This window comes from Oncorhynchus tshawytscha, linkage group LG08 (genome assembly GCF_018296145.1).
Source record: "Oncorhynchus tshawytscha isolate Ot180627B linkage group LG08, Otsh_v2.0, whole genome shotgun sequence".
In the NCBI taxonomy this organism is placed as follows: domain Eukaryota; kingdom Metazoa; phylum Chordata; class Actinopteri; order Salmoniformes; family Salmonidae; genus Oncorhynchus; species Oncorhynchus tshawytscha.
The window spans coordinates 34,655,951-34,668,467 of record NC_056436.1 but is presented as its reverse complement, the minus strand read 5'-3'; the positions used below and the strand labels follow the sequence as shown (position 1 = coordinate 34,668,467).

Here is a 12,517-nt window from a genome sequence, read left to right as displayed (position 1 = left end):
TATGTAATCTGGTAGCAGACAGGAGAAGGCTGGGGGTCTAGTAGTGTCTATGTGTAATCTGGTAGCAGACAGGAGAAGGCTGGGGGTAGTCTAGTAGTGTCTATAGTGTAATCTGGTAGCAGACAGGAGAAGGCTGGGGGTCTAGTAGTGTCTATGTGTAATCTGGTAGGAGACAGGAGAAGGCTGGGGGTCTAGTAGTGTCTATGTGTAATCTGGTAGCAGACAGGAGAAGGCTGGGGGTCTAGTAGTGTCTATGTGTAATCTGGTAGGAGACAGGAGTGTCTATGTGTAATCTGGTAGGAGACAGGAGAAGGCTGGGGGTCTAGTAGTGTCTATGTGTAATCTGGTAGGAGACAGGAGAAGGCTGGGGGTCTAGTAGTGTCTATGTGTAATCTGGTAGGAGACAGGACTGGGGGTCTAGGTGTCTATGTGTAATCTGGCTGGGGGTCTAGTAGTGTCTATATGTAATCTGGTAGGAGACAGGAGAAGGCTGGGGGTCTAGTAGTGTCTATGTGTAATCTGGTAGGAGACAGGAGAAGGCTGGGGGTCTAGTAGTGTCTATGTGTAATCTGGTAGGAGACAGGAGAAGGCTGGGGGTCTAGTAGTGTCTATGTGTAATCTGGTAGGAGACAGGAGAAGGCTGGGGGTCTAGTAGTGTCTATGTGTAATCTGGTAGCAGACAGGAGAAGGCTGGGGGTCTAGTAGTGTCTATATGTAATCTGGTGTCTAGTAGTGTCTATGTGTAATCTGGTAGGAGACAGGAGAAGGCTGGGGGTCTAGTAGTGTCTATATGTAATCTGGTAGGAGACAGGAGAAGGCTGGGGGTCTAGTAGTGTCTATATGTAATCTGGTAGGAGACAGGAGAAGGCTGGGGGTAGTGTCTAGTAGTGTCTATATGTAATCTGGTAGGAGACAGGAGAAGGCTGGGGGTCTAGTAGTGTCTATGTGTAATCTGGTAGCAGACAGGAGAAGGCTGGGGGTCTAGTAGTGTCTATGTGTAATCTGGTAGCAGACAGGAGAAGGCTGGGGGTCTAGTAGTGTCTATGTGTAATCTGGTAGCAGACAGGAGAAGGCTGGGGGTCTAGTAGTGTCTATGTGTAATCTGGTAGCAGACAGGAGAAGGCTGGGGGTCTAGTAGTGTCTATGTGTAATCTGGTAGCAGACAGGAGAAGGCTGGGGGTCTAGTAGTGTCTATGTGTAATCTGGTAGCAGACAGGAGAAGGCTGGGGGTCTAGTAGTGTCTATGTGTAATCTGGTAGCAGACAGGAGAAGGCTGGGGGTCTAGTAGTGTCTATGTGTAATCTGGTAGCAGACAGGAGAAGGCTGGGGGTCTAGTAGTGTCTATGTGTAATCTGGTAGCAGACAGGAGAAGGCTGGGGGTCTAGTAGTGTCTATGTGTAATCTGGTAGCAGACAGGAGAAGGCTGGGGGTCTAGTAGTGTCTATATGTAATCTGGTAGCAGACAGGAGAAGGCTGGGGGTCTAGTAGTGTCTATGTGTAATCTGGTAGCAGACAGGAGAAGGCTGGGGGTCTAGTAGTGTCTATATGTAATCTGGTAGCAGACAGGAGAAGGCTGGGGGTCTAGTAGTGTCTATGTGTAATCTGGTAGCAGACAGGAGAAGGCTGGGGGTCTAGTAGTGTCTATGTGTAATCTGGTAGCAGACAGGAGAAGGCTGGGGGTCTAGTAGTGTCTATGTGTAATCTGGTAGCAGACAGGAGAAGGCTGGGGGTCTAGTAGTGTCTATATGTAATCTGGTAGCAGACAGGAGAAGGCTGGGGGTCTAGTAGTGTCTATGTGTAATCTGGTAGCAGACAGGAGAAGGCTGGGGGTCTAGTAGTGTCTATGTGTAATCTGGTAGCAGACAGGAGAAGGCTGGGGGTCTAGTAGTGTCTATGTGTAATCTGGTAGCAGACAGGAGAGGCTGGGGGTCTAGTAGTGTCTATAGTAATCTGGTAGCAGGGAGAAGGCTGGGGGTCTAGTAGTGTCTATGTGTAATCTGGTAGCAGACAGGAGAAGGCTGGGGGTCTAGTAGTGTCTATATGTAATCTGGTAGCAGACAGGAGAAGGCTGGGGGTCTAGTAGTGTCTATGTGTAATCTGGTAGGAGACAGGAGAAGGCTGGGGGTCTAGTAGTGTCTATGTGTAATCTGGTAGCAGACAGGAGATGGCTGGGGGTCTAGTAGTGTCTATGTGTAATCTGGTAGCAGACAGGAGAAGGCTGGGGGTCTAGTAGTGTCTATGTGTAATCTGGTAGGAGACAGGAGAAGGCTGGGGGTCTAGTAGTGTCTATGTGTAATCTGGTAGCAGACAGGAGAAGGCTGGGGGTCTAGTAGTGTCTATGTGTAATCTGGTAGGAGACAGGAGAAGGCTGGGGGTCTAGTAGTGTCTATATGTAATCTGGTAGCAGACAGGAGAAGGCTGGGGGTCTAGTAGTGTCTATGTGTAATCTGGTAGCAGACAGGAGAAGGCTGGGGGTCTAGTAGTGTCTATATGTAATCTGGTAGCAGACAGGAGAAGGCTGGGGGTCTAGTAGTGTCTATATGTAATCTGGTAGGAGACAGGAGAAGGCTGGGGGTCTAGTAGTGTCTATGTGTAATCTGGTAGCAGACAGGAGAAGGCTGGGGGTCTAGTAGTGTCTATGCGTAATCTGGTAGCAGACAGGAGAAGGCTGGGGGTCTAGTAGTGTCTATATGTAATCTGGTAGGAGACAGGAGAAGGCTGGGGGTCTAGTAGTGTCTATATGTAATCTGGTAGGAGACAGGAGAAGGCTGGGGGTCTAGTAGTGTCTATATGTAATCTGGTAGGAGACAGGAGAAGGCTGGGGGTCTAGTAGTGTCTATGTGTAATCTGGTAGGAGACAGGAGAAGGCTGGGGGTCTAGTAGTGTCTATATGTAATCTGGTAGCAGACAGGAGAAGGCTGGGGGTCTAGTAGTGTCTATGTGTAATCTGGTAGCAGACAGGAGAAGGCTGGGGGTCTAGTAGTGTCTATGTGTAATCTGGTAGCAGACAGGAGAAGGCTGGGGGTCTAGTAGTGTCTATATGTAATCTGGTAGGAGACAGGAGAAGGCTGGGGGTCTAGTAGTGTCTATGTGTAATCTGGTAGCAGACAGGAGAAGGCTGGGGGTCTAGTAGTGTCTATGTGTAATCTGGTAGGAGACAGGAGAAGGCTGGGGGTCTAGTAGTGTCTATATGTAATCTGGTAGGAGACAGGAGAAGGCTGGGGGTCTAGTAGTGTCTATGTGTAATCTGGTAGGAGACAGGAGAAGGCTGGGGGTCTAGTAGTGTCTATGTGTAATCTGGTAGGAGACAGGAGAAGGCTGGGGGTCTAGTAGTGTCTATGTGTAATCTGGTAGGAGACAGGAGAAGGCTGGGGGTCTAGTAGTGTCTATGTGTAATCTGGTAGCAGACAGGAGAAGGCTGGGGGTCTAGTAGTGTCTATGTGTAATCTGGTAGCAGACAGGAGAAGGCTGGGGGTCTAGTAGTGTCTATGTGTAATCTGGTAGGAGACAGGAGAAGGCTGGGGGTCTAGTAGTGTCTATATGTAATCTGGTAGGAGACAGGAGAAGGCTGGGGGTCTAGTAGTGTCTATGTGTAATCTGGTAGCAGACAGGAGAAGGCTGGGGGTCTAGTAGTGTCTATGTGTAATCTGGTAGGAGACAGGAGAAGGCTGGGGGTCTAGTAGTGTCTATATGTAATCTGGTAGGAGACAGGAGAAGGCTGGGGGTCTAGTAGTGTCTATGTGTAATCTGGTAGCAGACAGGAGAAGGCTGGGGGTCTAGTAGTGTCTATGTGTAATCTGGTAGGAGACAGGAGAAGGCTGGGGGTCTAGTAGTGTCTATGTGTAATCTGGTAGGAGACAGGAGAAGGCTGGGGGTCTAGTAGTGTCTATGTGTAATCTGGTAGGAGACAGGAGAAGGCTGGGGGTCTAGTAGTGTCTATGTGTAATCTGGTAGGAGACAGGAGAAGGCTGGGGGTCTAGTAGTGTCTATGTGTAATCTGGTAGGAGACAGGAGATGGCTGGGGGTCTAGTAGTGTCTATATGTAATCTGGTAGCAGACAGGAGAAGGCTGGGGGTCTAGTAGTGTCTATGCGTAATCTGGTAGGAGACAGGAGAAGGCTGGGGGTCTAGTAGTGTCTATGTGTAATCTGGTAGCAGACAGGAGAAGGCTGGGGGTCTAGTAGTGTCTAGTAGTGTCTATATGTAATCTGGTAGGAGACAGGAGAAGGCTGGGGGTCTAGTAGTGTCTATATGTAATCTGGTAGCAGACAGGAGAAGGCTGGGGGTCTAGTAGTGTCTATGTGTAATCTGGTAGCAGACAGGAGAAGGCTGGGGGTCTAGTAGTGTCTATATGTAATCTGGTAGCAGACAGGAGAAGGCTGGGGGTCTAGTAGTGTCTATGTGTAATCTGGTAGCAGACAGGAGAAGGCTGGGGGTCTAGTAGTGTCTATATGTAATCTGGTAGCAGACAGGAGAAGGCTGGGGGTCTAGTAGTGTCTATATGTAATCTGGTAGCAGACAGGAGAAGGCTGGGGGTCTAGTAGTGTCTATATGTAATCTGGTAGCAGACAGGAGAAGGCTGGGGGTCTAGTAGTGTCTATATGTAATCTGGTAGCAGACAGGAGTAAGGCTGGGGAAGGCTGGGGGTCTAGTAGTGTCTATATGTAATCTGGTAGCAGACAGGAGAAGGCTGGGGGTAATCTGGTAGGAGACTGGGGGTCTAGTAGTGTCTATGTAATCTGGTAGCAGACAGGAGAAGGCTGGCTGGGGTCTAGTAGTGTCTATATGTAATCTGGTAGCAGACAGGAGAAGGCTGGGGGTCTAGTAGTGTCTATATGTAATCTGGTAGCAGACAGGAGAAGGCTGGGGGTCTAGTAGTGTCTATGTGTAATCTGGCAGAGCAGACAGGAGTAAGGCTGGGGGTCTAGTAGTGTCTATATGTAATCTGGTAGCAGACAGGAGAAGGCTGGGGGTCTAGTAGTGTCTATGTGTAATCTGGTAGCAGACAGGAGAAGGTTGGGGGTCTAGTAGTGTCTATGTGTAATCTGGTAGCAGACAGGAGAAGGTTGGGGGAATGGAGGAACCTTGTAGGTACTGGATGTTTTACAGACAAGAACTTCAGCAAATTTTAGAGGAATCCACTTAAACACCTACTTAATTTGTGGTGTAGCGCGAAGTGTGTGTGTTGCGTACATGTACTCACATCTTCGTTTGTGGTCTGGTTGGAACTGATCAGGTACGTGTGGAATCCAGAGAGGCCCACTATGGACCAGACAGAGAAGAAACACACCACCACCTCCAGCACAGTGACCAAAGGGTTAAGGAACCAACACACACACACACATCCGCTCTCTCTCTCCCTGACAGACACACGTCAAACGCAGTGTAGAAGAAAAGACACAAGCCTACACACAGTACCAACAGCTATGGATAGACCTGCTGCCAACGCCTGTCCTGGCCCTATGTCCATTTGACTGGAAACAGCAGTGGTGGCACAGTGAAACAGTAGCATGATCAGAATAAGGAGCAGTGGTATCTCAGGATGAGAATAAGGAGCAGTGGTATCTCAGGATGAGAGGAGTTATGTAACGGAGCTTCCCCTGGGCTGCCGATGTCATTCACATACAGCCAGTGGCTTACTGACGTTGGGCAAGACAGAGTTAATCAAATGACTGTCTACTCCAGGATCTATCTATCTATCTATCTATCTATCTATCTATCTATCTATCTATCTATCTATCTATCTATCTATCTATCTATCTCTCTCTCTCTCTCTCTCTCTCTCTCTCTCTCTCTCTCTCTCTCTCTCTCTCTCTCTCTCTCTCTCTCTCTCTCTCTCTCTCTCTCTCTCTCTCTCTCTCTCTCTCTCTCTCTCTCTCTCTCTCTCTCTCTCTCTCTCTCTCTCTCTCTCTCTCTCTCTCTCTCTCTCTCTCTCTCTCTCTCTCTCTCTCTCTCTCTCTCTCTCTCTCTCTCTCTCTCTCTCTCTCTCTCTCTCTCTCTCTCTCTCTCTCTCTCTCTCTCTCTCTCTCTCTCTCTCTCTCTCTCTCTCTCTCTCTCTCTCTCTCTCTCTCTCTCTCTCTCTCTCTCTCTCTCTCTCTCTCTCTCTCTAAAGGACAAGCAGAGAGGTCAGCATTCACATACGGGAGATTGGTGAGATGTTATCAGGCCTCATCTTGAAAGCTCTGTGCTGCCGTAGGAGACGAGGCTGCTGTGTTATCAGCCGAGCCCGCCACGCGGTTCCTCCCCAGCAGGCACGGCGTGCTCCGTATCTCGCTGAGAGAGAGAGTAGCAGCACGCCCGCACAGACAAATGACGCCCTGCAGACAGAGGGACAGACGCTTGCAAATCAAGCAGCCTGGCCGGCAGCTTATTGGCGACACTGAAATGGAGAATACCGTCTACAAGCGTCTGAGAAATAAGCGGCATGGAGGGGTGACTATGACCTTGCGTTAACAGAGGTTACAGAAGAGTTGTAAGGACGGCACAATAGCGAGGCTTTCCATAAGACGATTCGTAACTAAAAAGCATTCGAAAAATCCATCTATGTGACGTGACCAAATTGGTCCCAGTAGTGTTGTGCAGAGGCTACGGGTGAGCTAGCTTCTGCAGCCTTTTGGACAGTAATGACAACAGGGTCAACCACAGGGTCAGCTAGAGTCACCCTCCTCATCCTCTCCACCCCAGGCAGCTGTCAACCTCTGGGGAGGACACGACACGGACAAATCCGGCTGTTCGGAACGCAGGAGGATGGAGGGAGACAAATACTGTACCAAGAGAGATATACTGTAGATGAAGCGGGAGGGAGGGAGAGAGAGAGAAAGCCTGGGAGACAGAGGCTATGTAAGCCTATCAGAGTAGGAGTCATCGGGGACAACTGTCATGCACAGCGGGGCTGAGGAACAGAACAGGCCACAGCATGGCAGAGACAGGGAGTGGAAGTTGGCACTTGCACTTAGCAACTGTAAACGCAATTGCCAAGGAATGGCACAGGCCTGAGATCAAGGGTAACATGACACACACACACACACTTTGCATTTAGATCACTATTGCAAAAAAGGATATCTGGCAGGACTGTCTTTGAGTGTGTTGAGGAACCCATATCGATGGGATCCTGCAGAGAGAGACAAGAGGAGAGAGTTTAATGACAGTTCATCTTTAAAAAAAAAAAAAATTTAAACTCAAAAGGAACTTTAAAATCGTCTTTAATCCGATTCCTCGCATCCAAATCACTGGCAAATTACCCGGTATATCACAGCTGGCAATTAGGTCAGCCACAGAGCTCGACTTTGAACGGCGTGAATCAGATGTACTTTAGGCTGGTAGGGGATAGGGCCTAACACCCTCAAAGCTGACTACATACAACATACCAGTATGTCAAACCAACACTATCTGAATCTCGCACAATGCTAGGGAGTGAGAGCCTCTCTCAAAAAGAGACAACACCGTTAGTCTACAGTGAAGCGCTTTGACAGATAGGGTAGGTATATGGATGTGCAGAGAGCAGCGGATAGGAAGGCACCTGCCTGTATTGGCACCGAACAGAGTGATAAACCTACAGAGTGTGCTGTGTGTCTAGGTTTCCGTTGAACAGTGCAGGGTGGATTGGATATCATACGCCATAAACACCCGGTAGCTTTTCTCTTCAAACCAAATGGGCGACATCAGCAAGTATGATGAGGCTGAGCAAGACAGATCACACCCACTTTAATTGCCATTCCATTTTAACTGCCATCTGGGGAAAGGGAGGATAGAGAGGGGAGGAGAGGGAGTACAATCCAATATGGCCATCTAGCCAAATTCAGTCACCAGAGACATATTGATCCCCGTGTTTCTCTTCTCATCCATAACAGTGACAGGTGTTTCTAGCTGGGTGCCCTCCACAGCTCCTCTGAGAAGACGACGGTAAGTATATGGGCTGTACAGGAGAGAGGCTTGTTAACCTGGTTGTCGAGATGGGGGATGACAATCTAACAGAGCAGACGTCTCTGAAAGAGGGAGAGTTTTATTTCTGTTTCACCCATGCCCACAAAGTCAATATTTCACAATCTGGAGAAGGATACAAAAGAGACATGAAGTGCAGAGAATATTCTCTGTTGATTAACGGTGTCTGTCTTTTCTTCTGTTCGTTTTCCCCAGCCCAGCACACATCCACCCACCCACTCTCCCACCCACACATCATCTCACACTTGGGGGAGATGGTAAGGAGCCAGAATAGTGCTGGGCTTCACAACGCCCACTTAGAGCCTGCTGGTTGGCTGCTCCAACACAACCAGGACCGGATGAAGAGGTGTGTACTCTTTATTGGTCACTACTTACGCAGGATGACGTGTGTGATGACAAAGGCGAAGATGAAGATTGTGAGGAAGGAGAGGGAGAGGATGAACATGTAGAAGAAACGGTAGTTCCTCTTCCCAACACAGTTCCCCACCCAGGGACAGTGGTGGTCAAAACGCTCTGCGGGGAGAGACAGAAAGACGTGCATTAAAGACACATTAAGCAAGTGCAACAACAATTGGGAAAGAAATACACACAGACACACACACACACACACACACAAGAGTTTACTAGAGCTTTGAGTCACTGCCAACCTGCCATTGAGAGGAAGCTGGCTGCAGGTACAAAGGCAGGTAGAGTAATGCCTCTGAAAACAGCAGTCCATTTCAAAGCACCACAGACACACAGTTTAAACCATGCCCCACACACAGTTTACTGTTGCCACCTTGATGCCAAATTAAAAGGTTGTTATTTTGAGTTACAAGTACCTGTCACACACAGACAGCACCGTGCCTTCCTGACTCAACCAAACTCCGACCTAAACCTCCCAGGCAGAATGTGAACTGTGATTATAATGGAAGTGATCCACATTACATGTACATTTCAGGAAGTAAGCATTCCCTTTGAGCCCTGGCATGATTAGCTACTCTTTCAGACTGCTTCTGCTGCCTATTCAAACACAACCTATTCCACAGAGGAGAGGGAGGGAGGCTATCCAAACTCTGCTGCTGAGTTGAGTTGGTCTGTGAATGAGTGATACTGTGGGCACATGGATAATAGCATCCTATGAGACCTCCATTAGGAACTTGAGTGACTGTGTGAGGACTTGGAGCTGACAAGATGGAGAGGACCATTATAATGGAATCCAATGTGTTAGAGCTGTTACCAGGCTCACTGCTTCAGACACCACTCAGTACTGTTACCAGGTTGACTGCTTCAGACACCACTCCTCACTGTTACCAGGCTGACTGCTTCAGACACCACTCCTCACTGTTACCAGGCTGACTGCTTCAGACACCACTCAGTAGTGTTACCAGGCTGACTGCTTCAGACACCACTCAGTAGTGTTACCAGGCTGACTGCTTCAGACACCACTCAGTAGTGTTACCAGGCTGACTGCTTCAGACACCACTCAGTAGTGTTACCAGGCTGACTGCTTCAGACACCACTCAGTACTGTTACCAGGCTGACTGCTTCAGACACCACTCAGTAGTGTTACCAGGCTGACTGCTTCAGACACCACTCAGTAGTGTTACCAGGCTGACTGCTTCAGACACCACTCAGTACTGTTACCAGGCTGAATGCTTCAGACACCACTCAGTACTGTTACCAGGCTGACTGCTTCAGACACCACTCAGTAGTGTTACCAGGCTGACTGTTCAGACACCACTCAGTAGTGTTACCAGGCTGACTGCTTCAGACACCACTCAGTAGTGTTACCAGGCTGACTGCTTCAGACACCACTCAGTAGTGTTACCAGGCTGACTGCTTCAGACACCACTCAGTAGTGTTACCAGGCTGACTGCTTCAGACACCACTCAGTAGTGTTACCAGGCTGACTGCTTCAGACACCACTCAGTAGTGTTACCAGGCTGACTGTTCAGAGCTTTAAACTGTTGTGTAATTACTCTATATTTGGAACACGAATCAAATAAACATCTCTGCGATACCTGCAGTTTAAATCTCCATGCTACAAGCTATGTCAAGATGATCGAGAATTTGCATGCTGTATCTGGGAACTGGGAGAGAAGCTTATGGAAGAGAGAAAAACAGAGAATGTTACGAGGAGGTAATAGTGGATGAAGGGAGCTGGGTAGAGTAGGAGAGGAAGACAGGAGTTGGCAGGGCCTCTCCTCACAGCCATGTGTTCTGTGTCGAGGAGGTTGAGAAGACCCCTAGGCAAGTCACGGAATCTCAGGCAGGCCAGACAGAAAGAGAAGAAGCCTAGAGAGAGCAGGCTCACTGCTCGTGTGGAAGAGAGAAGCAAATCCTCCTGCTTCTTCCTCCACTGCCTCGGGGAGTGGCCTGTTTTTTCTGCCACAGTCAGAAGGACAGACAGAGGGGAAAGGAGAGACTGCACTGCAGGTGGGTGGAGAAGGATGGATAGAGGGAGCTAGAGAAGGAATCCGAGAAAGTTGTTGTTCAGTGGGTACATGCAGCTCCATCCTCCCCACAACAGAACACGCCACGGTGGGTGATTCACACAGTGAGTTATGAAACGTTCTGTTCTCATGTTCTATCATCTATCTTCCTCGGCTCTGCTAGGCGTTAATGAGCCCATAAATCCCTGGCCATATGGGAACCGTCTCTGGGTACAGGACAGGAGAACACAACAGGAGGGAGACAGTGGCTCTATGGAGGCTGAGCAGTGATTACTGAGGCTCTGGCGGGCCTGGAGGGGAGGCTGAGAGGCCCATGGTTGATCGGTCGGAACACCCTAGCAGTAGATAGCTCTATTAAACATTCCTATGGAGGGATGTCCGTGTGACATGACACAGCTTTTAGCTACGTGTACATGCAGAGCACACAAACACAAAGGGACATAGAAATATATGTCCAATATGGATCCAAGATGGCGTAGCAGTGGGATGTCTGTTTTGATTGTCCCGTGTATATACACTGCTCAAAAAAATAAAGGGAACACTAAAATAACACATCCTAGATCTGAATGAATGAAATATTATTTTTAAATACTTTTTTCTTTACATATTTGAATGTGCTGACAACAAAATCACACAAAAATGATCAATGGAAATCAAATTTATCAACCCATGGAGGTCTGGATTTGGAGTCACACTCAAAATTAAAGTGGAAAACCACACTACAGGCTGATCCAACTTTGATGTAATGTCCTTAAAACAAGTCAAAATGAGGCTTAGTAGTGTGTGTGGCCTCCACGTGCCTGTATGACCTCCCTACAATGCCTAGGCATGCTCCTGATGGGGTGGCGGATGGTCTCCTGAGGGATCTCCTCTCAGACCTGGACTAAAGCATCCGCCAACTCCTGGACAGTCTCTGGTACCTAATGGCAGTCACACATGGAGGGCTGTACGGCCCCCCAAAGAAATGCCACCCCACACCATGACTGACCCACCGCCAAACCGGTCATGCTGGAGGATGTTGCAGGCAGCAGAACGTTCTCCACGGCATCTCCAGATTCTGTCACGTCTGTCACATGTGCTCAGTGTGAACCTGCTTTCATCTGTGAAGACCACAGGGCGCCAGTGGCAAATTTGCCAATCTTGGTGTTCTCTGGCAAATGCCAAACGTCCTGCATGGTGTTGGGCTGTAAGCACAACCCCCACCTGTGGACGTCGGGCCCTCATACCACCCTCATGGAGTCTGTTTCTGACCGTTTGAGCAGACACATGCACATTTGTGGCCTGCTGGAGGTCATTTTGCAGGGCTTTGGCAGTGCTCCTCCTGCTCCTCCTTGCACAAAGGCGGAGGTAGCGGTCCTGCTGCTGGGTTGTTGCCCTCCTACGGCCTCCTCCACGTCTCCTGATGTACTGGCCTGTCTCCTGGTAGTGCCTCCATGCTCTGGACACTACGCTGACAGACACAGCAAACCTTCTTGCCACAGCTCGCATTGATGTGCCATCCTGGATGAGCTGCACTACCTGAACCACTTGTGTGGGTTGTAGACTCCGTCTCATGCTACCACTAGAGTTGAAAGCACCGCCATCATTAAAAAGTGACCAAAACATCAGCCAGGAAGCATAGGAACTGAGAAGTGGTCTGTGGTCACCACCTGCAGAACCACTCCTTTATTGGGGGTGTCTTGCTAATTGCCAATAATTTCCACCTGTTTTCTATTCCATTTGCACAACAGCATGTGAAATGTATTGTCAATCAGTGTTGCTTCCTAAGTGGACAGTTTGATTTCACAGAAGTGTGATTGACTTGGAGTTACATTGTGTTGTTTAAGTGTTCCCTTTATTTTTTTGAGCAGTGTATATAGTTTTTTTATTACAATTTCCATCTACAGACTGAACATGCTCTCCTGCAACCCGCCTCAACCAATGTGGTACGGATCTGCTATTTTTATACTTTAGAACCAGAACCTCCTACTAGCTACTAGCTAGTAGTCAGTTAGCCACTGCTAGCGGTCATTACCGTTAACTCCGACATCTGCCAGCCTCAGCCCGGTCAATTCCTGCCAGTCTGCACAGCTCGATATCAACCCAGAGCATATTGGACTGCTTTTTCTCTACCACATCTCTGGATTCCTACCGGTAGCTCTG

General features: G+C 48.8%; 1 protein-coding gene across 6 annotated transcripts in view; it reads right to left on the bottom strand.

The window, feature by feature from the left end:
- The window catches only part of LOC112256568 (palmitoyltransferase ZDHHC14), a 139,904-nt gene that overhangs the window by 52,685 nt on the left and 74,702 nt on the right, over window positions 1–12,517 (bottom strand). For all 6 annotated transcript variants that reach the window (XM_042325457.1, XM_042325453.1, XM_042325455.1 and 3 more), the window contains 3 exons: window positions 8,316–8,453; window positions 7,062–7,110; window positions 5,203–5,305 (listed from right to left, as the gene is read on the bottom strand). In XM_042325457.1, the coding sequence (XP_042181391.1) occupies window positions 5,203–5,305; window positions 7,062–7,110; window positions 8,316–8,453 (290 nt within the window). The remainder of the gene's footprint in view (window positions 1–5,202; window positions 5,306–7,061; window positions 7,111–8,315; window positions 8,454–12,517) is intronic.